This window comes from Odontesthes bonariensis, chromosome 12 (genome assembly GCF_027942865.1).
Source record: "Odontesthes bonariensis isolate fOdoBon6 chromosome 12, fOdoBon6.hap1, whole genome shotgun sequence".
NCBI classification, from domain to species: Eukaryota; Metazoa; Chordata; class Actinopteri; order Atheriniformes; family Atherinopsidae; genus Odontesthes; species Odontesthes bonariensis.
The window spans coordinates 18,595,689-18,620,632 of record NC_134517.1 but is presented as its reverse complement, the minus strand read 5'-3'; the positions used below and the strand labels follow the sequence as shown (position 1 = coordinate 18,620,632).

General features: G+C 41.5%; 1 protein-coding gene across 5 annotated transcripts in view; it reads left to right on the top strand.

Moving 5' to 3' along the window:
* Window positions 1–24,944, top strand: part of myo16 (myosin XVI) — a 106,948-nt gene that overhangs the window by 50,021 nt on the left and 31,983 nt on the right. For 4 of the 5 annotated variants that reach the window (XR_012772546.1, XM_075479463.1, XM_075479464.1 and 1 more), the window contains exons 9-24: window positions 1,795–1,945; window positions 2,072–2,222; window positions 2,585–2,695; window positions 5,337–5,402; window positions 6,518–6,645; window positions 8,075–8,180; window positions 9,522–9,639; window positions 10,077–10,224; window positions 10,498–10,615; window positions 13,244–13,361; window positions 14,064–14,135; window positions 15,141–15,282; window positions 17,275–17,347; window positions 21,439–21,591; window positions 22,107–22,307; window positions 24,859–24,934. Coding sequence is in view for 4 of the 5 variants with exons in the window: in XM_075479463.1 (XP_075335578.1) it covers window positions 1,795–1,945; window positions 2,072–2,222; window positions 2,585–2,695; window positions 5,337–5,402; window positions 6,518–6,645; window positions 8,075–8,180; window positions 9,522–9,639; window positions 10,077–10,224; window positions 10,498–10,615; window positions 13,244–13,361; window positions 14,064–14,135; window positions 15,141–15,282; window positions 17,275–17,347; window positions 21,439–21,591; window positions 22,107–22,307; window positions 24,859–24,934 (1,932 nt within the window). In the remaining variant the exon portion in view is untranslated. The remainder of the gene's footprint in view (window positions 1–1,794; window positions 1,946–2,071; window positions 2,223–2,584; window positions 2,696–5,336; window positions 5,403–6,517; window positions 6,646–8,074; window positions 8,181–9,521; window positions 9,640–10,076; window positions 10,225–10,497; window positions 10,616–13,243; window positions 13,362–14,063; window positions 14,136–15,140; window positions 15,283–17,274; window positions 17,348–21,438; window positions 21,592–22,106; window positions 22,308–24,858; window positions 24,935–24,944) is intronic. The other variant, XM_075479462.1, reaches the window with a different exon arrangement.

Genomic DNA, 24,944 nt, shown 5'->3' with positions numbered 1-24,944 from the left:
TGTAAGGAAAATCACTGTGATACCGTAAATCACAGTGTGCATATGTGAGTATATCTGCAGGTGACAAATGCTTATAAACACCTCACTCATGGTGTAAACCCATAAACACACACATGCTATGATTGAATTTGGGGGTTAGCAGGCATTACAAGAGGCTTTTTTTAAATATTTACGAATGAGCGTGACGGTAAAAGGTCATTATCCCGAACACATGTATTGCTTTTCAGTAATAGAGGAGCAACAGAAGACACTAAAATTAAAATGGTGTTGTGCTGAATGTGTGCTCATGAATGTCTAAGACATCTACTCTTGTTTTGACGAGTAGCCAGCAAGATCTCTGGAAAGACAAGAAAAAAATAAGTTACAGACTGATCCTGATCAGTGATACGAACTGATCGTAATGGCAAGTCTTGATGCGTCATTACAGTCCATGTAACTCTTACCGCGCTGAAGAGACATAGCCTGAAGGTCCGCAATAAACCGCTAGGACATTTTTTGGTTGCTTTAGATAATGAAAAGTTTTTTTTCCTATAAACCCCTCTGAGCATCTTTGAGTTTAGCTCGCATGTCGGGAAACCTTCTGTTTCTGTAAACTCGGAGCGCTCTGACTGCCGTCTCCTGCAGGTATGGCACTGACAACTCTCAGCTACTTCACACAGCCCCACTTCACAAGAATTGAATTCTCCTTTAAGTTAATCCTTCAGCTAAAGCGAGATTAAGCCGTAATTGTTACACTTAAGAAGAAAGCGTGGAGTGCTTTGTACAATTTTGTGCAAAATAGCGAGGCTGTAATTACATTTTTTGTGCACTATAGTCATAATATATCAAAGCGGCAGACCAGCTGACAAAAAAAAACATCAAGTCGGGGCTGAAATAATTTGCAGTTCTAACACACTCTAAACATAGCAAATACCTACATCTAAAGCCAACAATGTAAGCAGTGTAGTTTCAGAATTTCAATGAAATAAACACATGGTAAACAGAGACTTTAGCAGCTAGTGATCATGTTACAAATGTTGTCATTCAAACAAACAAAGTGTGGAACTTGCTTCATCTCATGTGAAAGTGATGAAATGTGTCATAAACTGTGGCTTTGGATTTACTTTCTAACCCCCCTATGCCTCTCACCATTTACTCTCATGGTTTAATCAAGCCTTTGACTGCCTCCCTCTGTTCCTAATCAATAGCCCCTTCTTGAATGTAGACTTAAAAAGGATGTGAGACAAGCCCTTACGGCAAAGACAATCCCCCTCTTTTTCACTTGGAGCTCCGCGCTCTTTTCTATAGCAGCCAAGTGATGAAAGAAAGACGGAGCAAGAGATGGGTGTCAAGGGCACTGTCTGTCACATGGAAATAAGAAGACAGGATGAAGCCATTCCCCTCCCTTGGGCCCTCTTAGACCTCATTACAGACAGGGGGATCTTAACTCCCCCTTCCTCTTCTGCGTTGTGGATTGATCCACACTGGGATTCACATCCTCCACAATTGAAGGCTCATCCACATGAATTGTGAGGGAGGTTTGGCATGACAAAGGAACAGCAAGGTGCACTCGTGCCATGAAGGGTGTTAAGGTCTCTCCCTTACAATTTCACCGCCAGTCTTCTCACCATTATCTTTACGATACATCCAATTATTTGAGGGAAGAAGAGTGGTGACAAAATCTTTGTTGGAGATCAAAATCTGAAAAATTGAAGATTTCATGTGCATCAAATTTAACTTGCACCTGAGGATGTTCCATATCATTGCTAATCGCTTCACTGATTAGCCTATTTTTTTTTTGTATCATGTCATTAGATATTGCTGTGTCAGAGCCCATAGCTGCCATGCTGCTGAGTGCAGAGGAGAGCTGGCTGCAGAGACTGAAGGACCCCTCTGCTCCTCTTCCTTCTACCGACCAACGCTATGATGGCGGCTCTCATGACCTCAACACTCCTCTCAAGAACTTGTGCGTTAACACTTTCATGTGCTTAAACGTAGCCTTATTTTTCTCTATTTGACCAAATCTGTTCATTCTCCCAACTTCTAATGTGTCTCTTCACCCTCCATTTTCAACTATCCATCTATTTTACAGAAACCCCCTTGGTCTCCCCATCTCTAAGCGGGACAGTCTGCTGGAGAAGTGTGCCATGTTCAGAGAGGCAGGTGGAGCACTGAGCCGACAGCCCTCTCAGGATAATGGCCTGGATGGCCCCTTTAGCTCTGGACCCAACAAATTGGAACAGGTACCTTTTCTTGAGGGCTCACACAAGAGGAGTGTATTCTTCCAGTATATTCGCCTCTGAATTGTAGTAGCCTCCAAAGAATCCCTGCTTTGTACAATCTCATTGTCTATTTGAAGTTAAACAAACACAAGTGTTTTAGGGTCGTTTGATGTTGGACAAAACCTTTCCTGTGTGCAGCTTTTTATGAAAACCATCCAAAATGGTTTATTTGAGGCATAAGGTCATTGCTGATGTTATGGTTATAGTCTTAAGTAGAAGTCGGGCTAATTGAAGGAATAAGATGTTGAAATGTTTGATTTGAGCAAAATTCTTACAGACATTGCTATCTCAAAGGTCAAACAAAGCTGACTTTATGTCTTCAGGTCAAACTGATGCCTCCAGCACCCAACGATGACCTGGCGTCCCTCAGTGAGCTGACTGACAGCAGCCTGCTCTATGAGATGCAAAAACGCTTTGGCAATGACCAAATCTATGTAAGACTCCACTGTCCTTGTGCCACTTTCACAAAGAACCCCACACAGCATCAAACATGCAGTAAAGCCGAGAGGACACATAAAACACAGAGAAATATGAAAGATTGTCTGGTGGGCATAACTCTGGCAGCACAGTTGTTTACAGCGGAGTGTTGTTCAAGGTCTGGGAATATCAGTGCGTGATGTTTGGATCACATCACACATTCTTCATACCCATGAGGTCCACATTATGGTGTGTTTCCCTCCAGCATATGTACATCAAGGGTACTGAAGTACACACACGCTCAGTGCATCACAAATCCAGTGTTGACATACTGTTCTGAAGATTGAGATGAAGATAATTTTTCTGTTACCCTTGACTGTTATTTCACTAAATGTTGATATTTTAGACCAAATTTTGTGTCTTCTTACAAGGCTACTACAAGGAATAAAACCAAATAAAGCATTATGTGACTTGCCTTCAAAAACCTCTGCTACCAATGGTGGAAAACACTGTGTAAAGCTACATTTTCCTTCAATGTAAGAAGCACAAGGGCGCTCTCATTTCATTTGAGGCAACTGTATGCATGCTGTCCCATTAAATATGTAACTGAGAACAAATGCGGTATTTATTTCAGTTAAAAAAAATATATTAAAAAAACTTGGAGGTATTGATTAATCACCTACGACATTGTTGGATTTGTTTGAAGGGCAAATTATAAAATGTAGGAAGCACGAGTCTCTACCTGTAAGTTTTGATCAGTCTATGCAGTCTGTACATGATAGTAGGTACTTTTCTTTTAATCTGAGTCTCCTTTCTGTTTCATCTTGCTGACTTGCCAAAAAGCGAATGAATGGAAAGAAAAAACTATAACTACATTCCGAAGTGAAATGCTTTCCTCTCAAACTGTTGGTGCACTTTATATCTCATTTTTTCCTCCCTTCGTCCAACACTCAAGTCTCGCTCCGTAGGGATGGAGGTCTATAAAAATGGGAACCGAATCAATGTGGAACTGTCGGTACACTGTCCTCTGTGAGGAGCCACTAATAGTCTGTGATTACAGGAACCCAGATGGGCGACTGACAGCGGGGTTAGCCACAGCGGGAGACTAAGATAAGGAGATGACAATGAAAGGAAGGGCAAGTGGTAGATCGAGAAAAGAGAAACGATTAGAATTCTGAATAATGAAGCTTGATAGGAGAGGCGTGGTCCATTTGGAGGGAGTGGTGAAAGGAGTTGCAGCTGTCGTGGGGATACCACAGTATGCCTGATGTAAAAATCTATAACATTAAGGTGGAAGGTGAAAAAGTCTTCAATTGTGTTGCTTTTTGTTTATTGCAGGTACATTTTTAAACCAAAGCCATGGAAACAAATAATTGCTTTGCCTAAACGTAAAATAAGCAGCATACAGTATTATCATACAAATTAGTATTAGCATACAAATTTCTCTCCTTTATCTTTCCATGCTAATGTGCTTGACTATTTGCGCAGAGTAGAGATGCAATGAAGGACATGAATGGGGGGAGAAAAAGGCAAAAATATCCCATATGTTCCCAGCAGGGTAGTCAATGAAGCGACTTTCATGAGTGGTTGCTGCCTTCTGCCTGGACAGAAAGACCAGTCCTCCACTAAATCCCCCAAGGACACAGAAGGGAACTGGGAAAGGATGCAACAGAAGAAAGTGGTGATGGCTGGATCGGTGACAAGTCATGGGATTGAACAATTCCTCAGTGATTTTCGGAAAAGTTTTACCCAGTTAATAAAAAGAACAACCACGAAGAAAGCAATTTTGTTCCAGGTCTGCAAGCAGTGGGAATTTGTTCACGTCATTAACCTTGAGCCGGGGTCTAAGGACGGAGTGGCACGATACAGAATGTTTGCAAAGCTTGTGCTCTCCCAGGGGCACAGCGTTTAGCTCCCAGAAAGCCTTCAGGGCTCTTTGCGAGAGGCAGAAGGTTAGTGGTTCGGTGGAAAGGGTCAGAAATTTTGAGTTGGTTAATTACTTGTTCTTACGAGTGTTAGTGGCCGAAGGCTATGTCTGTTGGACAACAGATTTGTTGTCTTTGTCAGTGAAAGGTCATTACTCAGTTTAATCATTGGCTGTCCCTCTTTGTCATTATTCTCCATGACATTACCATATTGTTAAAGCAACAGAAATTGCCAGCACTCTGAGCAGTAGCTTAAAAGACTGAGTGGGACGGCACCTCTGTTTCCAGGTCAGTGTTGGCTTTCGGCAATCACGAGTAATTTTAACCCAGCTTCGGCCTCTTTGTGCCACAATTGACTGCTGATTAACAACTGTGCCACCTCACGCCTCTCCTCCAATTAGATATAGGTTGTATAATTCTGATATTATATGTCGCAGAGGAAGAAATAATCTGGACATTCCTGGCAGCTGATTTATAAAAAAAAAATGAAAAATTGAAATAAATAAATTTAAAAAAAAGCCCTCCCACATACTCGTTTTGGTGTACCAGAATCACGATTGCTTGTATCTCTTACCAGCCTACTCTCGGCTGATTGAAAGGATCCTGCCGTATTTGTTCAGAGATTGTTCATATGTCTGTCATTTTCTTATGCAATCTTGTGTTGTGCAATGAGAAATAAATGGGAGTCTTAAAATGTATCTTAATGACTGATGTTTTTTCTGCATGTTTGTAGACTTATATTGGACACATCCTGCTGCTGGTCAATCCAAACAAAGAGCTGCCCATCTACTCCACTTTGGTAAGCATACAGTTGAATTAGTAATCCAAATATTGAATTTACCGATACGCATCCATTCTTAAAAAACAAAGGCTTCTTTGTTCAGCTATGTCTAATCTAAATGAGACGCGTACACTGTGTAATAACCAGAGCAGGAGCAGATGAAATGGACCTTTTTAGTTGATGAATAATGCAGTCTTCCTGTTAGTGATACACAGCATAAGGCAGACTCAAGATCAGCCGTAGAAAAGACACACCTACATATACACACCACTCACACTCATTGCTGCAGTACCTCTCAACTAGAAATTTGTTGCACAGCAAAGCAAATAAAAAATGAATGAGATCCTGTATGGCTGGTGATTGACAGACTCTTACTTTTATTATCTTTAGTTTAATGTTGCAGCAGTCAAGAGTGATTTTGAAATAGCTTAGCTGGTGCCAATTGGAGGCCGGCCCTTGTAGGAGGAGGTATCTTCTCCTGCTTTGATCAAATGAAGCCAAGTTGTACCATCCCAGCCGCTGTCTGGACCCGTTCCGGGCATCGATACCCAACAGAGAAGTTGTGTGTGGGAGCAATGAGGAGACGGTGTGAGAGGGACATATGTCACAACATGTGTGGTCTGCTGGCAGGCAGTCGAACCACTCTGGTGTGGTGATTCACAACCCATCCTTCTTTCTCTTCTCTACAGCTACAAATACAACACTGGCACATGTCTGCTAGACTGGCCACACAGGGATGTTGTAGTCTCAGTTCAGTGTGAGACGCAATAGACGCTTCACTGATTCTGTACACTTTGAATGTTACGAATATAGACCATTTCTTATTTATTAGTCTTAGTTATGAATTGTGCAGCATGTGTTTTCAGTGGTTCTTTGAACAACCATCTTCAAAACTGCTTTCAAGATTCTGTTTTTACAACTTGATTTAAAGCAACTGAGATCTGCGATAGCTCTCGGCGTTAACACTGGGTTTTTCATTTTATCTCTTGTCATGGCAAAAAAAACAAGTCATTTGGACAAGCACTCACAGAGAGTGATGCCCAGTTTGGTTTCACTTCTTTGTGAAACTTCATCCCGTGTTTCCCAGCCCAGTTGTGCACCCACGTTACATAATGTCTGCCTCTCTTTCTCAGGTGAGTCAGTTGTACCTGAGCTCCACCGGTCGCCTGTGCTCCTCTCTGCCACCTCACATCTTCTCCTCAGCAGAGAGAGCTTTCCACATGATGCAGCAGGAGAGACGCCCGCAGTGTTTCATCTTGAGGTGAAGAGTCACACTCACCCTCTCAGCTGCCGAACTATGTGATTTAGGATTGTGAGTCTAAAAAAATCTAGACATTTTTATGGTGGAATAATTGTGAGTAATTGCCAAACTGGCCACCAGGTTTGTTCACGCCCCTTGGCCACACACCTGTTAAACACTCCTTGAGAGATTAATGGCTCTCAGCCTGAGCTGACCTGCAGACCTGTTCAGTGTTCACACAGAGATGGATGTTTGCTGGGAGCGCTGCGGCATCTCACTCTTTGTCCTCGACCGGACTGAAGCAACTCCCTGATTGCAATTAAATCCTGTTCCGGCTCTCCAGTGACATTCCCACTGAGTCGTAACCAATCTGGCAGAGAGTTAATGCACCCTGGCCACAGGCTATTCATCTCATTCACACGCACACACACACACACACACCCAAACATAGTGACATTGTACTGTGCACTTACATGTATACACATTCTTGTTTCTTCAGTCTTTTCCTTGCACTTTATCATTCCCTCTCTTGTTTTGCTGTACTTTGGGCTTGCTGTTACACCATGCATCACATCCCTACCTCACACACACACACCCTCCTACACGTTTAAAGGCAATCAGTAGCCCTGATCCCCCCCGAGCCTAGTGCTTTAGCAAAATGCCCTTGAAATCTAATAAAAACTAGCAAATGAAAAGACAGTAGAAAGACCTCTTGACTTCACACTCAGCGGGGCTTTTAGTAGGAAATGTAGCGAAATACATGCACACAGACAAACAGCGCACCACAACACGCTGCGGTCATTAGTTAGGGCTTCTGACCTTCTGAAGCCATCTGCTTGGTGTTACTATGCAGGTCTCAACTCTCCGCATGTCAGTGAGTGTCAGAGCATGTACTAGAGAGGCACCTTATGTCAGCCTTAATATCCACTTAACAGAAAATTAAAAACGGGCCTCCAGTGTGCAAAAATCGGTGGTCAGTGGAGCAGTTATCAATGTCACAAGGATTAGATTATGAATTTAATGGGCGGAGGTCCCTGAAGGGGTGATGTCAGGTGGGTGGAGATATTTAACAGATGTTTGAAACACCCTGATGACTAACGCATCCCACCTACTCTTCTGAGACACATGAGGACATCGAGCTCGCCTTCCTGTGTTCTATTTTCTACGCCTTTCTTAAAACGTTAAAAGAGATGAAGACAAAAATGTAATCATATGGGAAAATGCTAACAAAATGACTTTGATACTGAGTATTTGTTACCAGAAATCGTACATTGCAATGGTTTAACATTTCATTGATGCAACATCGCAACAGCACGGCTCACATTAAGGATCATTTAACATCTCGGAAGTATAAAAGACTGACACATTATCAACGGAAATTATAGCAACTGTCACAACAACATGTAAAACAATAATAACGTGACCTAAATCTGCGTCTGTGTCTCTTCAGTGGTGAGAGTGGCTCGGGGAAAACTGAGGCATGTAAGCACATCGTGAGACACCTGACAGCCCGCTCCAGCCCCAAAGGCTTTTTGCTAGAGCCCAGAATGAAACATGTAAGTCTAAACGTGTCTGTTTGCAAGGTGTTTGTCTCTATTTGCATTTCAGTCAGTGGGCAGGGACTCCTGACTGTTCTCATGACTGATGCGATGTCTGTACATCCTTTGCTTGATTCCTGGATTTTTATTTTTATTTTTTTCCTGTTTTTTTCTGCTCTCTGAGGCAAAATACAATTTTTTTGCTATTTTTCCATCAGTCCTCATTGACACCCTCAATGATACCTGCTTGTTTTAGTTTCTGTCTGACTGTCTCACTCTTGTTTGTGTCCTGTTATGTGAATCTGGCACTATTTTTTTTACTTTTTTTTTTTTTTTTTAAATCTTTCTTATCAGTATTGTGTGTGTTGCACCCGGGTCCACACGCAACAACGTTTCGCTCATCTTCATGCCCTGTATGTAGCAGAAAGACAGTAAAAGCTGAGTTGGGTTTTGTCACCTTATGCTTACAGTATTTCTCACTGTGCTATTTTTTTTTTTATCCCTGCGGTCTCAATGATCAAAGCATCAGGCTGCACACGGTGCAGTGAGCCAGTCATTATAACTGTGTGAATGTGCCCTACTGTAGTGTAGAGAGTAGATGTGTGAATTTGTATAGGTCACAATGTGGAATTTCCTGAAGTCCTCTTTTCCGCTGCATAAAGCTTGTTCATTTAGAAGATTCACCATTGGATCTTTTTTTCATTGGATCATTTATACTCTTTTTAATTACATTGTTTGTGTCTGCAGCCTAAAGGGTGAGTCCAGAGAAAGATGTTTATACGTACAAAAGATCAGCAATACCCACGTCCCCTTTTATGACATATTTTCTTCGGAATAAGGGGTGGTACAGAAAAATATGCTATTTTTGCTAAATTTTTGCTTTTCATTAAATGTGAAAAATGAAGAGACATCGTGAGTCTGGGATGTATAGAAGTCATTCAGGTTGCCGCCATGTCTTCTCTTGGTGTTCCAGCTGTGGTTTAGGTATTTTCCTTTGCACCACAACATTTACCCGCTCTACAGTCGGTCCATATATTAGTCAACCACTGGGATGTGTAAATGAAGCAATGTGCGGTGCTGTGTTCACATGAAGTCATCGTTATGTAGTCGATATCTGGGTCAGCTCATCATTCTGGGACACAAAAATACCAAATGCTCAGGTAGTGGATGAGCACTGACATCTAGTGGTAGAACTTTGAATAGAGTATAGACTACAAATTGTTTCTGTTTTGTAAGTGAGGTACTTTGTGTAGTTTTATTGTATTATGTAAGAAGATCAGTTTAATCTATTGTAAAAGTCTTTTTTTTTTACCACTGCAAGCATTGGTAACAGTTCCTGTTTCCCTGTGGAATGTTCAGGTAAACTGTATTCTGGAAGCCTTTGGTCATGCAAAAACTCCAAGGAACAGCCACTCAAGCCGCTTTATCAAGCTGCTGACCATCCAGTACTGTGAAAAGAGGAGATCAATGCTGAGAGGTAGCCTGCACTTCTGTCTCTATTGCACTGGAACGTTAAAGTCATTTTCATACATTTTTTTTTCTAGTTGAGGGACATGACTCGCAACACACAAAACATAATACTTCATTTTTGCAATGTTTATATTCTGCTTTAGTTTGAATTAAATGACAGTAAAACCAAACCACACATTTGTTCAGTACTGCACTGATGTCGTTAATCGTATAATCAGGTGCTCTGCAGTGAAAACGCCAGCAGAGGGCAGTAAAAGCCCATGAATCCACTTTTATACTTGTTTTCCTCCAGCGAATTTGATCAGCCCGCACTGGCAATTGAGAAAAAACTACTACTATTACTACTACCACTACTATTACTACTACAACTACTGTTATCGGCCTTTGGAAAATGTGATTCACTCACTTGTAACTCTGGTATTAAAAAAATGTTTGACGTTTAAGCCCGTGTGTGCACCTACATGCTGGAGAAGTCTCGTCTGGTATACCTGCCTCCTCAACAACACAACTTCAGGATCTTCTACCTAATGGCTGAGGGCCTTTCACCTGAGGAGAAGAGTGCTCTTTACCTCAACAATGTCCTGGCTCATAGGTATGAGGCTGTCAAGTGCATGTGAATAGTTGACTAAATCACTGGTTCAAAACCTGGCTTCCCTGTTTTCTCTTGCCCAGACATGATTCTTGGACAACAAGTGCATGAAACTGTGCAAAAAGCCCCCTCGTCAATCTTTTGTTTCTAAATCCCTCTGATCTATATTTGCATCCAGGCTGGAACTCACCTTGCTCTCTATATTTATTACATTTTTGCAGCAGTCTAAAAGATTTGTTAAATCTTGATCTGCCCCTTGTGTCTTTGTTATGCCAGATACCTTAGTGGGGGACTTCCAGGAGAGACCCCTCCAGTGGCCACAGCCTCTACCCAAAGCAGGGGACATCTGGCGGCAGTCAAACAAGCCCTGCGAGCCCTGGGCTTCAACAAGCAGGTATTGATTGGCACATTCTGCCTGGTCAAATGATACTGGCAGCAGAGAGATGGGAAAAGCATTGATGTCAAAGACCCTGAAGTCCCAAGCCTCTAATTAGGTCATAGGTGAGAGTTTACCACACATATTTCTTGGGTCTCTGAGTCCAAAGTGCTTTAGATGCTGTTTACACATACCCGGGTATTTTGATAAACGCATATTTTCTAACCTTCGTTTGCAAAAATAACTAGGTGCACACAGCCCCGTTTTTAAAAAAAAACACGTCTACATTGATCAGCATAAATACGCTATCAAGAGCTATTAAATTACGCCAAGCCTGACGGTGGCAGTGTTAGAACAATGAGAATTCCACACAAGCCAATCAGAAGCCTAATAGAGAACCGCTGACAGGAAGAACTTCCGGATCCTTTTCAAGAAGAAAGTATGGCGCCAGGCTCATGTGTGTGGACTGACAGCGAGACTGAGTTACTTTTAAACGTTGCGCTGGGCGTTTTCACGCTAGCATCCTGCCAACATGGCGGATAGGGGCGGCGCTCTGTACTATGACGACAACTCCTCCTTCTCAATTGCCCAAAACTCCGTTTTTGTCTCTTTCAACCAGTTTATACACAAACGCTAAACGGAGTTTTTAAAAAATCTCCACTTTTGCCGGAGTTTTTTTTATGCTTCGTTTTCGGAGGAAAAAACTCCGTTTGTGTATAAACGAAAGGCACAAACGAAGGGAAAGGTCTTCGTTTATCAAAATACCCGGATATGTGTAAACAGCACCTTAAACTGCAGACTGAACCATGAGCCTATCTGCAATAAAAGCAAATTATTAAGACCTTTATTACCAGAATTATACAGAAATACCTGTGAAATGATGGCATTGACTAAATTCCCAAATCTACTTCTAAATAACTAACCTTTGAAAGATGGATGAGAGGATACTGAGCACAACAGGTGTTTCGTCGACCGTCTACAGCATGTAAAGTTCTAAAAGGTATGATCAAATGAAGAGGATATTTAAAATAGCATGTCTGTAATGTGCATTGGTACAGTTCACCCTGTGCACCACCAGTTGTGTTCCCAGCCCATTATCAGGTTCTATTCTGAGATACCCAGTCAGCATCTATCAGCAGTAAGTGACTATCTCACCTTTTAATCCAGCAGTAGCCATTACATGCAGGCAAAGCATAAGGGACAGAGGAACAGAACAAACGATAGTGTTATTATCAGAGGGCACTACCATCCACTGGATAAGAGACCAAGGTACAAAGGAGGGGGTGGGAGAGTGTTAGTGGAAGTGATGGACCACCCATTGGTCTCTGTCTAAGCTCTCATCAGGAGACGACTCCCAGTCCAGACCCAAAGGTCAATCGTCATTAACGCTCCCTATCGCTTCTCTTCTCTTCTCTCTCCCTCCCTTCCTTCTCCTCCCTAAGCAGGGGGGGGTCGCTCTGTGTATAGAGTGTCAGACAGAGACTAATGCTTGTGTTTATCTCCCAGATATCAGCTCAAATATCCTGCCTGAAGAGAGGGAACACACATATTCACACAAGCACACAAGCACACATTCTCCAACTCAGACATCCCCCTCTCAGAAATTCAGAAGTGGGGTATATTGGGGTGTCCCCTACTGAAGGGCACAGAGGAAGGGAGAGTGTGAGAAAGAAGAAGAGAAGGGGGTGAATGGGAAGAGGATGGCGGACAGTCTTTTTTTTGTTATTATTATTTATTGTTATTATAGTTTTTTATTGTTATTGCTATATATTGTAAGATGATGTTGCTGTGATCATTGTGCATTTATCCTGTTCAAGAAATTCCATTAATATTCAACAACTTAATGTTCATTCCGTCATTGCTGTCCAACATACAAACTTTGTCAGTAATTTCTCTGCCTTAAGCCAGTTCCTTCCTAAAGAAAATTGATATCTTTGAAAATGGTTCATACAGCTTCACGCCTTAAAAAAATAAAAATAAAAACCAAACAAGCATTTAGAATTTCCCCAGAATTTAAAATGAGTAACTGATGCTCCTGTCTGTCCATACTTTCAGTACTAGGGTGCATGTGGGATTAATATAAAATAAACTACAGGGTCGGGATAATAACATGTTCTGGCCACAAGTGTCAACCTGAGGTCGCTTGTGACCAGTCTATAGCAAAGAGGACTAAACTTAATAAGGCTTTGACTACAAAGCTTTGGCTGTGAAGGCTTGTTATAGAAGGGCTATTCAGTAAGTACGATTAGTTTTTGGTTTGTTGACATCAACAAATCTGTGACTTCAACCTGTGCTGTGACCCAGGGGGTAGATCCCAAATGCGGGCCAGCACTCTCCATCGTCTCAGAGAGTTCAAATGGTTGAGTCAGAAGGCCGTAAAGCGCTTTGTGTAACTGCTTTGGTCAAAAGATTTGTGTAAACAGAGACCATCTAGACAAATATGAAATAAAGCCTGTCATTTTTTTTTTTAAAGAAGTTAAATTACAGAAAATGATTCGTCTTTCATGTATTGTAAGTATGACAAATTAGTAGGTCAGTATAGGTAAAAAGAGGGCGATCGATATCATCAATATGGGTGACCCTACCCCTGTTTTGTTTTTTTTCATTCTTTAACCTCTTTCTTTTTTTCTATTTTCTCTCTGCTAGGAGGTCGACTCTGTGTTTACGCTGCTATCTGCTGTGCTCCATATTGGTGACCTACGTTTTACTGCACTGACAGATGCCCATACGGCCTTCCCTTCTGACCTGCAGCTGCTGGAGAGAGGTCAGTGCCCCCGTGCCCCCACAGATGGGCCCAAATCCTCACCTTTGTGGAAGTAGTACTGAATCGGGGGATGGGGGAGCCTCACCCCCCTCTTCTTCTTTACCACGTTCTCGTAGCTCTTCGTTCACTCTTCCCCAGCTTGCCAGCAATAGCTTAAGTCACCTGTTTGGTAAGCAGAGTTTTCTGCCAAAACGTAACCATGGTGAGGAGAGTCCCCGACACACTCCCCACTGTTGGGGTGAGTGTTTTCTCTTCTCTGCCTCATTCTGTTATTGCGCACCCACTTCATGTGCTTGTGTGACCCCCGACCTTTAGTAAAATGGTAAACAGATGACATCAGCTCCCAAACGGGAAAGAGCCAGTCGTTGTCAGGGAGATGTAATGTCATGGCTGGTGATGTCAGCGGAGGGTTTCTGGGTTGCCATCACCTGTTTTGCTGCTTGTTTATGGTCTCTGCTCAGAAGCCCAGCGATGACTAACTGCTGCCAGCTCTGCCAATCAGTTAAGCAGGAATCAATGTGGCAGAGGCCAGTGTGTTGTGCTGTCAGCGTGATGTCATCATCTGACCAGTGCCAAGCAGACACGCAAAGCTCTGTCATGTTATCAGCACTACCTCACGGATGCTTGCTTAATGTTTAATGCTGTTATTTTGTTATTTTGACTCTTTCTTATGTCTCTTTCTCTCTGTCTTCCTTGCCATAGTTTCTGGATTGTTGCAGGTGTCCTCCAATGATTTAAGTTCTGCTCTCACATCTGATGTCCAGTACATTAAAGGTACCTACACGCCTTTACCAATGCTTTTTATTTTGTTTGTTTGTTTGTTTGTTTTTTACAGCAAAGACATGTACAGTAGAGGAAAAAATCTTATATTTAATATATGGAGGAAATCATAGATTATGTTTATTATAGGGAGTAGAAACATTTAATCTCATTTTTATTCCTTAAAACTGTACATTTGTAAGCTCACAGAAAGCTCTCGTGGCCTTTATATTGTGTGGGTTTGACTCTACAGCGTGTTCCTCATTCACTAAATGAGGATCTACGGTTATGCCACTCTGGCTCCGCCCACATCTCTATTCATTGGCAGATGGCACTTCCTGCCCCATCTCCGCTTTGCTGGGCGAGTGCCAGTTTTAACAACTGGTAATTCAGCCGTATATGTTCTCAACTAGAAAAAGTTAAATTCATGTTCGTATACAGTGTCAAGTATCAGACTGATATTATATTCACTTTGTAGATTCGACAATATTATAAATGCTCCTGTCAGCTGCCTTCCTGCTTGGCTGGTCGAAAGTTGTTGTGAGTTTGCTCTCTTGGCCTTTACCTCCAGCTTGAGCTAGCTTCTCATTTCATAAGTTCTTCACAACACTTACGCTAGCAGTCAGGATTCGGCCATTAAATGGTACATAGAAGCTGTCTGACCTCGCCTTTTGGAGGCTGTAGGTGGTGCTCTGCAGATTCAAAGCAGGTATCCTCAGCCTCAGATTTGATGGCTAATTTTTGTTGTTCTTTTATACTTTAAAATGTTGTTTTGGAAATTATTAGCAAGGTTAGAGATTAGATTTTTGTCTGAGGGACTATAAATTGTCAGTCATTGCTGAAAGAGTACCTCACGTTTCCGAATAGTAGGGCACCCCCTGGGGAGACCGATAATTCTGGAGATTCGATACTGTAAAGAGGGATATCCAAGCTATCTTTGTTTGGCCAACTTTAGCAGTTAGCAATTTCATCTAATAGTCAAATGCCAGCAAATGAGTTTTCATATTCCCTTTGTGTCAGGTGAAGCGATCACCCGACGCCACACAGTGGAGATGTCAGAGCAGCACAAAGACCAGCTTGCTAAAGCCATCTACGGACGCCTCTTCAGCTATTTGATCAACAGTATCAACGAGTACCTTCAGGGACAAGACGACTGCATTGGGTATGGCTAAATGTGTGTTTGTTTGTTTGTTTATCTGTGCCAAGGCATGTTTTCACTGGAAAGGGAACCATGAGAAAACTAAAAAAAAAGAAAACTGTTGACATCTGTTATCTCAAACAACACCTTTGAAGTACATTCGTCACCGCAGACAGGTAACAACTCGTTCAGGGCCTGTGGCATCTTTAAAGGGGATAGAGAATCAAAATCATCTTTTTCACGTTTTTGGTGTTAGTTCTGAGTCTCCCCGCTGTGGGGAGTACACACGAAGTGCCAGCAAGTGTCAGAACCTCTGTTTCAAGTACTTCCCTTTTTTGAATATCCCCCAGAAAGAGTGCCAATCCGTTTTTGTGAAAAAGTGATGTCACTTTTTCAGCAATCGCCCCCCCCCACACACCCAAATCCACAGCCACCCCGTTTCAGACACGCCCCTTCGGCGAGAAACAGCAACTGGTGAGCCTTCCAAGGCTGTGAAAGCGGACTACGATCCCGGAAAGCAATGTTCGCGATCAATGGCTTTTATTTATTTTTAACAGCATCCCCAGTACATACAACCGCCGACTTTTCCTTTGCGCTGCGCATTTCACGGAGGACAGTTTCACAAACCTTGCACGATTCTGAGCAGGCTTCAGTTGGAATTTTGCTCAGTACAGGGTCAGTGTCGACAGGGACAGACACAGACAGCAGCGAGTTGTGCGCTCCGCTGAGAAGGTGATCGGCTGCAGCCTCCCATCTATCCATGACCTGCACGTCTCCAGGACTATGGGGCGAGCAGGTCGGATCACAGCTGACCCTTCTCTATTTGCACCACTCCCCTCGGGCAGGAGGCTTCGGTCCATTCGGACCAGAACCTCCTGTCACAAAAACTGTTTTTTCCCCCTTGCAGTTGGACTTATGAACACTTCATAATCACCTCATAACCTGCCCAGTCACTTTACCGTCATTAAAATTGCACTAATGAAGCTGCACTGTTGTTGCTCTGTATATTGGATACTTTGTATTGTTGTACACACCTTGTACATTTTATATTCATATATTTTTATTCTTTATTTTTTATTATTATATCCTATGTTACATGTTTGCACCTTACACCGCAGCAAATTCCTAGTTAGTGAACACTGTTCACTAACAATGGCAATAAAACAAATTCTGATTCTGATGAGCTTTCTTTTTAGTCAGTGTATTACTCTATAGCTCTGTTTTCAGTGAGAGCAAGGGCAGCCAATCAAGCAACGGCAACCGAATAGCGCCAACACCTACCTGCATTTCATAATGAGGTTGCCAGATAAGCTCTGAAACGACGCCAATAAGGGCAAACGACGCATTCTAAACCCAGCATAGTAACAGCTGTTTCAGAGAGCCTTTTAGGGAGGTTCTGAGCCAGTACAGACCCAACCAATTTTTTTTGGGGCTACATATCACATCACAGAACAAGGATTAATGCCCCATTCGACCTTTCTCTATCACCTTTAACGTTGATATTGTACCGTGACTCATAGTTTGAAGTGGAGCTTTTTAATAGTTTACATAGCATTACATGGACGTTTAAGCGTGTACACTGAAATGTGAAAGGAGCAGAGATGGGGGACACACCCAAGGATTATACGGAAGACTCAAAAGCACACAAAAAAACTTAAATACACACACTCCCAGGTGAAGGTCATGGGATCCTTGGCGTTGTTGATGTTATGGAGTCTTATCGCAGTTTGACAGATAACCCACGCTACATCCTCTGGAATGTGTTTGCGCTTCGCCTTGTTTAGACGGCAGTCACAGAATGTAATAAATTTGTCCACCACACACTCGTGGCACACCCCTCTAAGATGTTATTGTGCACACACACACACGCACACACACACACACACACACACAGGTAAGATAATTGTTGTCAGAGTAGCACAGCTCTCAAACTGATTTTTGAAAATTTGTGATAGGATTAAAAACGTTGTGATATAATGTGTTTCTAAGAAGTTTGTCTTTGTTTGTTTCTCACAGCGATCCTGCCATGGAAATTGGGATCTTGGACATATTTGGGTTTGAAGAATTTCAAAGGAATGGTTTTGAGCAGGTGGGATGGTGATTTCTTTTTTAGATTTTTAGTCACTTAAAAAGAACAAACAAAGAACTTCCAACAGTGCAACACTGTTCTTCCCTTAAATGGAATTCTTGTGGCTGTCCTGAGTTGCTTGAATATAATGTGTGCCGTTGTAGTTTCAAACAGATCCTAATCAAATTGCTGAAATATTTTGAGGTCTTTTGTCGCCTGGCATTTTTGTCTGTAATTGTTATGAATGGGGTGGAGGTCTGTGGCTAGCTGTGGCGTGATCTTCAGCTGTCCTCAGATGAACTGACGACTGACACGCTGATTGTCTGAGTGCAAGATGTGGGCAGCATGGAACCGTGTTTGTGTGCGAGTTGGGGACGGGTATTATAAGATTTTTAATACCACCAGTATGTAACAACAAAAACGGGAGGGGATCTGAAACATTAAAAAACGGTACACCCAACAACAATTTAGAAAATAACATTTTATTTAGCTAAATACGGCTTTTTCATGAGGTGTGTCTTCCTAAAAAAAAAATTCTTGTTCTCGTTTCTGTCGTCCTTGTTTATCTAACGTTGTCACGTGTTGCAGCCGAGGGCCACACATCAGTGCAAATATCAATATAGATCATTGCTGATTTTCTGCCCTTTACGTTTTCACACAAGCAAAAGTTAACTTTGTTAAGTTAAAAGTTAAGTTAAATAGTTAAGTTTGCTTCAAGGCTTAATGCTAACATAGTTGTGCACTGCTCGAAAAAAATGTTTATTTGGTTAAACAGTAAATTCAATCAAAATTAGTTGGCTTCACTGACAGTTATTCTAAATATGCAGCAGACTGGATCAAATTGGAAGTTAATCTATTCTTTGATGGTTGGTGCACAATATCCAGCCAATCTGCAGTCCCGAGTTAAACCAGAATTAGGTTGGTTGAGATTGATTTCTCATTCTCCACTGAATAAATAACATTCTTCACTGTAGAGGTAATTACTTTTTAGAAGTTGGAAATTCTAAAATGTTATTCATTCATTTGAATTTTTTGTCTGGCGAGCATCAGACAGACAAGTTTTTCGTGTGTTAGTGTGTGCAATTTGTAGTCCTCAAGAGACTTAAGTGTTTATTTCTGCCATTCAAAACTTAAACTTCCTCCCGGAGGAGCTTCTGGGTTCTCCCAGCGTTTATTAAGAGCGGTGCGTGTGTTTGTGCTTGTGTGGCATTAAGATAAGTGACTTTACTCATCTGGATATTTCTAATCCAAGCGGATGGAAGGGTTTATCTAATCTCTCCTTTTCTGGTTGTGGAAAGTGCCAGAAAATAAAATGATCTAGAAGGATAGCCGACAAAGTCAGCAAAATCAAGGTGACTATCTCTGTATATTCTCTGTACTAGTGTGTATTCTCCATTCAGAAGTGGCTTCTTATAGCACCCCGCTCAAAATGCATGCATGGAGAGGCTGAGAGGAGCAAGTTCTGGATAAACAAATAGTGGCACTTTGGTAGAGTAAATACGGCACATTGGTGATGAACAAGCTCCGACTTGTTTATACACTGATGTGCACGTGTACAAAAATGCACACAAGCACGCTTCACATGCGCAGCATGATCAGGGTTATTAGTTTGTTAATTAGAACAGTGTTTGTCGGGTTCTGTTGTACCTGCTCAGCACTTTGCTAATGAGCTAACTCAATCAACCACCTGCTGGGACTAAGCTTTTAATGGGCTAAGCTAGCTAAGAGATAAACAATAGACAAGCACTGATGAAAGAAAAACATGACCATAGCCACTACCACCATGAAATAATCACGCCTACTGTAGATCAACACCTCTCAGTCAATCAGGGACCCAAGATGTGGGTCATGGCACTGTTGTGACACAATTACATGACAGCTAAACAAAAAAACAAAAAAAGGCTAGCAAAAAAAATCAGCCCTACAAATGACTGGTTGTCACTCAGCAAACCATATTTTACAAAGAGCTGCAGAGGGTGATGGTGGTATTTCTGATCTTCTTTTGTGTTCCCTTGCAATAAATGCGCAATAAATGCATTCAACTGGAATCAGTTATTGAATTGCTCCAGTCATAAAACTACCAAAGGGAGGGTTGATGTGACACTTTACATGAGCTTCACGTGCATTTATTCCTCATTACTCATTTTAAATAACCAAATGATGACAGTATGTAGCTGCTGGCTGTGAGTGCAGCTGCTCTGTTTGGCTGTGCTGGTTGAAGATGTGAAAAGTCTTGATCCACCCCTCAGGTTCTCATATTTTGCTTCCAATGTGTCAGATTATTTGTAATCTTTAAAAGGATATTGAGCAATAGTTCTCCAGACTTTCTGAAGGTCCTTCAAAGAGTTTTTTTGTTCCTTCATTTTTTTTTTAATTTTTTTTTTAAACCACTTAACAAGAATAACAAAGGCACCCAACACTTCTTTTGTTGCATCTTCAGAAAGTGCCAAAGATAACACAGTTTGACAGACAGTAGTTTTGGACCAACAAGGTTATTCACAAGAGCTATTATTTGAAAACTTGACATATCCTGGCAAAGTGTGCAGTGTGTACCTAAATAAATGAGGAAAATGGACAGGTGGAGGAAAATAAATGGTTTAAGTACAAGCCTAAGCCTGTACTGGGTTGCTAGGCATACCCAGAGTATCTGACACGCATGCAACAGTGATTATCAACTCGCTAAGTCAGGGGTCTTCAACGTTTTTCAGGCCAGGGACCCCCAAACTGATGGAGAGTTGGAGCAGGGACCCCCCTACTATTTATGTGGCATACAATTGTGTTTTATATTTAACGGGGCCTAGTGCCGTGTATAAATATAGCTACTCTGTTATTGTACATTCAATACTAAGCTATTCAAATAATACACAGGTTAATATATTCATGTTTTTATTTTAAACATGTGCAAGGTACAGGGTGGCCGTGCCACTGCCATTTATAAACAAACATCTTGCATACAACCTGAGCTATTCAAATAATCCACAGATTTTAACTTTAAACATGCATGTAGATGGGACAATGAATCCTCAAACCATCTGTGGATGGCACACAATTTGTGAGAAAAACTGTTTGAAAAAAAAAAAAAAAAATTTTTTTTTTTAAATGTTAAAAATCGTCTAATCAACCAAAGATTTCGCGACCCCCCTGCAGTACCTCCGCGGACCCCCTGTTGAAGACCTCTGCGCTAAGTCATTCTAGGGTTTCCATCTTTAGAGTGTGTTCGTGCAAAAGACGCTTGCATCAGATGACCAGTTGCAAACACTGCCACATCAAGAGCTGCATATTTCACACAAGAAGAAACCATCTTCTTATCATTTCAACAAATGCAAGAGCTTTAGGCTGCGGCTACACGAAAACGTTTTTCACTGTAAACGATACTTTTTCTTATCGTTTCGCTGTCGCGGCCACACGGAGCCGGCGTTCCCACTACCCCAAAACGATAGTTTTTGAGAACGGGTTCCAGAGTGGGAAAGTTTGAAAACGAGGTCGTTTCGTTTCCATTGTTACAGCGAAAACGTTTTTGCGTCAGTCAAACGTTGACGCTGTGAGACTTCTCTATTGTCTCACAGCGTGGCGTGACACAGTGGCGTGTGTACTGCATCGTTTCATCGTTTTCATCCGTTTTCGTCTGGACCTGAGTCTTTACCGCAGCGTTGCCGTGTGGTTGCAAGAATTTTCGTACCCGTTTTTAAAAAAAACCTCGTTTCGTTTCTGTGTAGCCGTAGCCTTAGAAATGCTGCAGACAGAAAACCTGGCAAGAAATTGTTTGTTTGCAAATTACAATTGTAAATTCCAATGAATATTGTGTAGCTCAAATTCGGTCTGTGGATGTAAGGCCATTTTAACTTTAACAGTTTTCGAAGGAAGTAATTAACAGAGGCAATATGACATTGAAATGAAACTATACAATTATTTTAACCTGAAACTACACCTTCTTTTAAATCTTGAACGTAACAAGAGCCAGGCTGTGCTGCTTGATCCGGTCTCTGGCTCTCCTATGAGACCCTCCCTCTTCTACAAATGTTGACACCATTTTCCAAGATATTGTTTTGACAGAAGGCAGTGTTTTCATGTGTATTGATCGGCAATCAAGACCTGTACTGTGTGCGTTCCAGCTGTGCGTGAACATGACCAATGAGCGGCTGAGGCAGTACGTCTCTGAGGTGCTATTCCAGCAAGAGCAGGCAGAGAGTCTGCAGGAGGGCATCGCCATGGAGATCCCCCGCTCCCCCAGCAATCACCCTGCCGTTCTGGACTACTTTCTGCAGGTAGCATGTCTCTCGTTTTGACCAGTCTGATCGAGTTTGAATTACACTCTTGATGCGATTCAATACTTCAAGCCCTCTAAGTGATTTGACCAAAGGTTTAAAGTCACGGCCAAATTCAGTTAACAGATTTCATTATTTTTTTCCAAGTTGAAGCTGTAATCGTCAACTAATATGAGGATTATAAAGATGACGCAGAAAAAGGCAGGAGGGAAAGCTGTACAGTTTGGTAAAGATGTGTACCACATAGCAACAACATGTTAGTTTACTGAGGCAAGGGACCCCCCCTCCCCATCCAGCATCTGGACCATTTTTCTGTTTGTATGATCTATATCAGTATCGACCCCAAAAGCACTGAAACAAATTAATATGACTGAATCTACTTTATATCAGAGGGAGAGCTCTACCATATGGGATCAATACAAATGTCACACAGAATAATGTATTACTAGGATCAAATGTGCTTTGTAAGTATGACCAACATAAATAACGTGAACATCTGTTTGTTCTTGCACCAGAAGCCTCAGGGACTCCTTTTCGTGTTAGATGAGGAGAGCCAGAGCTTGAGGCCCGTGGAGCAGACGCTTTACAAGAGGCTGTCAGCCCAGCTAGACTCCAGTCCGATTCATGGGCTTTCCTTCACTACCAAGGATGGCAACGGCAACCCCCCACCCAAAGACCAAGGCCCAGCATTCATTGTCAGCCACTATGCAGGACAGGTTTGTGTCAAATAAGGCAAACATTTCCATACATATTTTGTTAGAGGAATGAAACCACAGAATATGAAATCCTCATGGGCAGTGTTGTGCGTGAACGAGTTCAAAAGAACGCGTTCATTGAACACGCTCATTTTTTCGTGAATGTTGAACTGAATGCAACACATTTTTTAAAAAAGAACTTGAACGTGAATTAGTTCACATTATGTTTCATGAACTGCAGACATCACTGTAAATGAACGTTGGAATTTGTTTTCCATTGAAAACTGAGTGACATCTGTTTTCTCTTTTGAAACGCAACGAGAGAAAGTTCCTCCCTCCTGTATTCTCGCTGGTGCCGCTTAAATCATGTATCACCAGACAGAAATGGTTTTGACATTGTGTGCGCAATGCATTGCGGGCAACGTAGTGTCCGGCTGAGAATAGTTGAATAACATACTGGCTTCCGCACGACTTTACCCGTGATGAATTGCAGCAGAGCGGGGTAGGCATAACAACGCCACGTAGCAGGCAACGACGAGAGCGCGGAGGGCTGGAGGAGCGACCGAGCAAGCGCGCGCGAGAGAGAGAGAGAGAGAGCGCGCGCTGCAATTTAAAAAAAAAGACAGACACCGATTCTCCTTATGAACATGTAAAACAATTTTACACTCTTGCAAACCAAGACCCCGACGGCATTTTATATTATATATTCTTTTTTTAATTAAATGCTGGTAGATTTCATTGCACTAAGTATAGAACTGGTCTACCTTGTCTGTACTGCTGCAAGTTTCATCACCTGGTAAGAAACCAACAATTGCAGTGTCATGAGCAAATGTCTACAATGGAGCAGTTTCAAAGAACGTATAGTGATTTCTAGCTCGTAGTGTGAAAAAAAGTATTTATTTGAATATCTCACGAAAAAAGTAAAATGAACTGAACTTTGAACTAGTTCAGAATTAAAACTGTGAACTTTGAACGTGAACTGTTCACTTTGAGCATGTATGAACTGAACTTGAACTAGTTCAGAAAAGCTGTGAACTGGCACAACACTGCTCATGGGTCATAGATGTCAAACTCGGGCCTCCCGGCCAGATGTGACCTTCAGTGTAATTATATTTGGCCCGCAAGATACTACCAAATGTGTACTAGAGCTGGTCGGCCGGTAGACGACGAATGCAGCGCTAATACTACAAATCCCAGAATGCTCTGCTGGTGCGTTGGGGAATCAATCAGGATCCGCTAGTGCCCCTTCCTCTGTTAACATTCATTAGCGATTTTTTATTTTTTTTTTAAATATATTTACAAAATTAATGCCACAGATGTGTCTTTTATCTGACATTTGATTTCACATGTGTTTATAGTATTAAGCTTTGCTTATTCCAGATTCAATGTTTAAGCAAAACTTAACTTTGTTTCCATATGAAAAGGTTCATTATTATATCTGAAGAGAAGGAAAAACTTCCTCAATTGTAAACATTTTTTAAATAAATATCAAGGCTTTGATATGTGCCACTTTGTCGCACATTGAGGCAAATGGAAATCAGTTGGATGTTGCACTGAAGGCTCACTACAATCAGTTCATCAACAATTAGCTGTTTCTTCTTCCTAAGAATTTTGCTGATGTGACAGAAAAGTCTGTGTTTCCACATAAAACGAAAATCTCAAAAACTTCAGGGGTTTATTTTTTTGTTTTTTTTCCCATATACAGCCATGATAAATAGTTGTGTTGGTGCCTTCTTCCTTTAGGTTTTTTGTCTGCAGTGATCAACCGCAATACTGTTGATCGCCATGTAAAACACAAGCTACATCATATACAATGTACACCATGAGGGTTACGTTTGCAAAAAGCTGCATAAAACGCTTCTGCATTTGAAATGCTTGCTTGTCGTGTGGGATCTTCTGTTTTTTACTCATTTCGCGGCCAAGCAATCCCCGCCATTTGTTGACACGCCCGCTGTTCTTTCAGTATTGTTTTGACTGGAACAAAGTGTTATATATTTGAAGTCATTTTCAGAAAAGGTCAGCAAGTTACCGCTTAAATAAAAGATAGGCTTCAGGCATACAATATTCTTACAGACCCGTTACATTTGCATTTTGAACTGAAAAAAAAAATCTACATTTCAGCTCACGATCTCCCCTCGGCGACATACAGTGTTTTTGGCTTATCTAACTTTTTTTCTATTTTTGCTTAATGTAGGACACACAAGGTTTATTATCTCACTTTGATAAATGTAATCTCTTAATATTTGCTCATGTGTTCAGAGGGAGAGCACGAGAAAGGCTGCAATAATGAATGACAATATATCATCAAATATACATGAAGTATCAATGTTTTTTAATGATACTAGTTGGCAGAATTTCTCATTTATTGAAATATGTGTCGTGACAGCAAGTGAAAAAAAAAAAAGAAAAATTTAACCTCTGTTGTCAGGTCAGCAGCCTCGTGCTAGAAAACGTTGTAAATATTTTCCACATATCGCAGCTCTAATTGTGTATTTATAAAGTAAATTTGTATTTTGAGCATTTTTGCGAATTATAAATGTGAGTGTCTTTGTGTGATTTGTTTTCCTACCAGATTTCATATGACCTCACAGGATCTCTGACAAAAAACAAGGACTCCCTTCCTCAGAATCTCCTGTTTACAATGAAGTGTAAGTATTC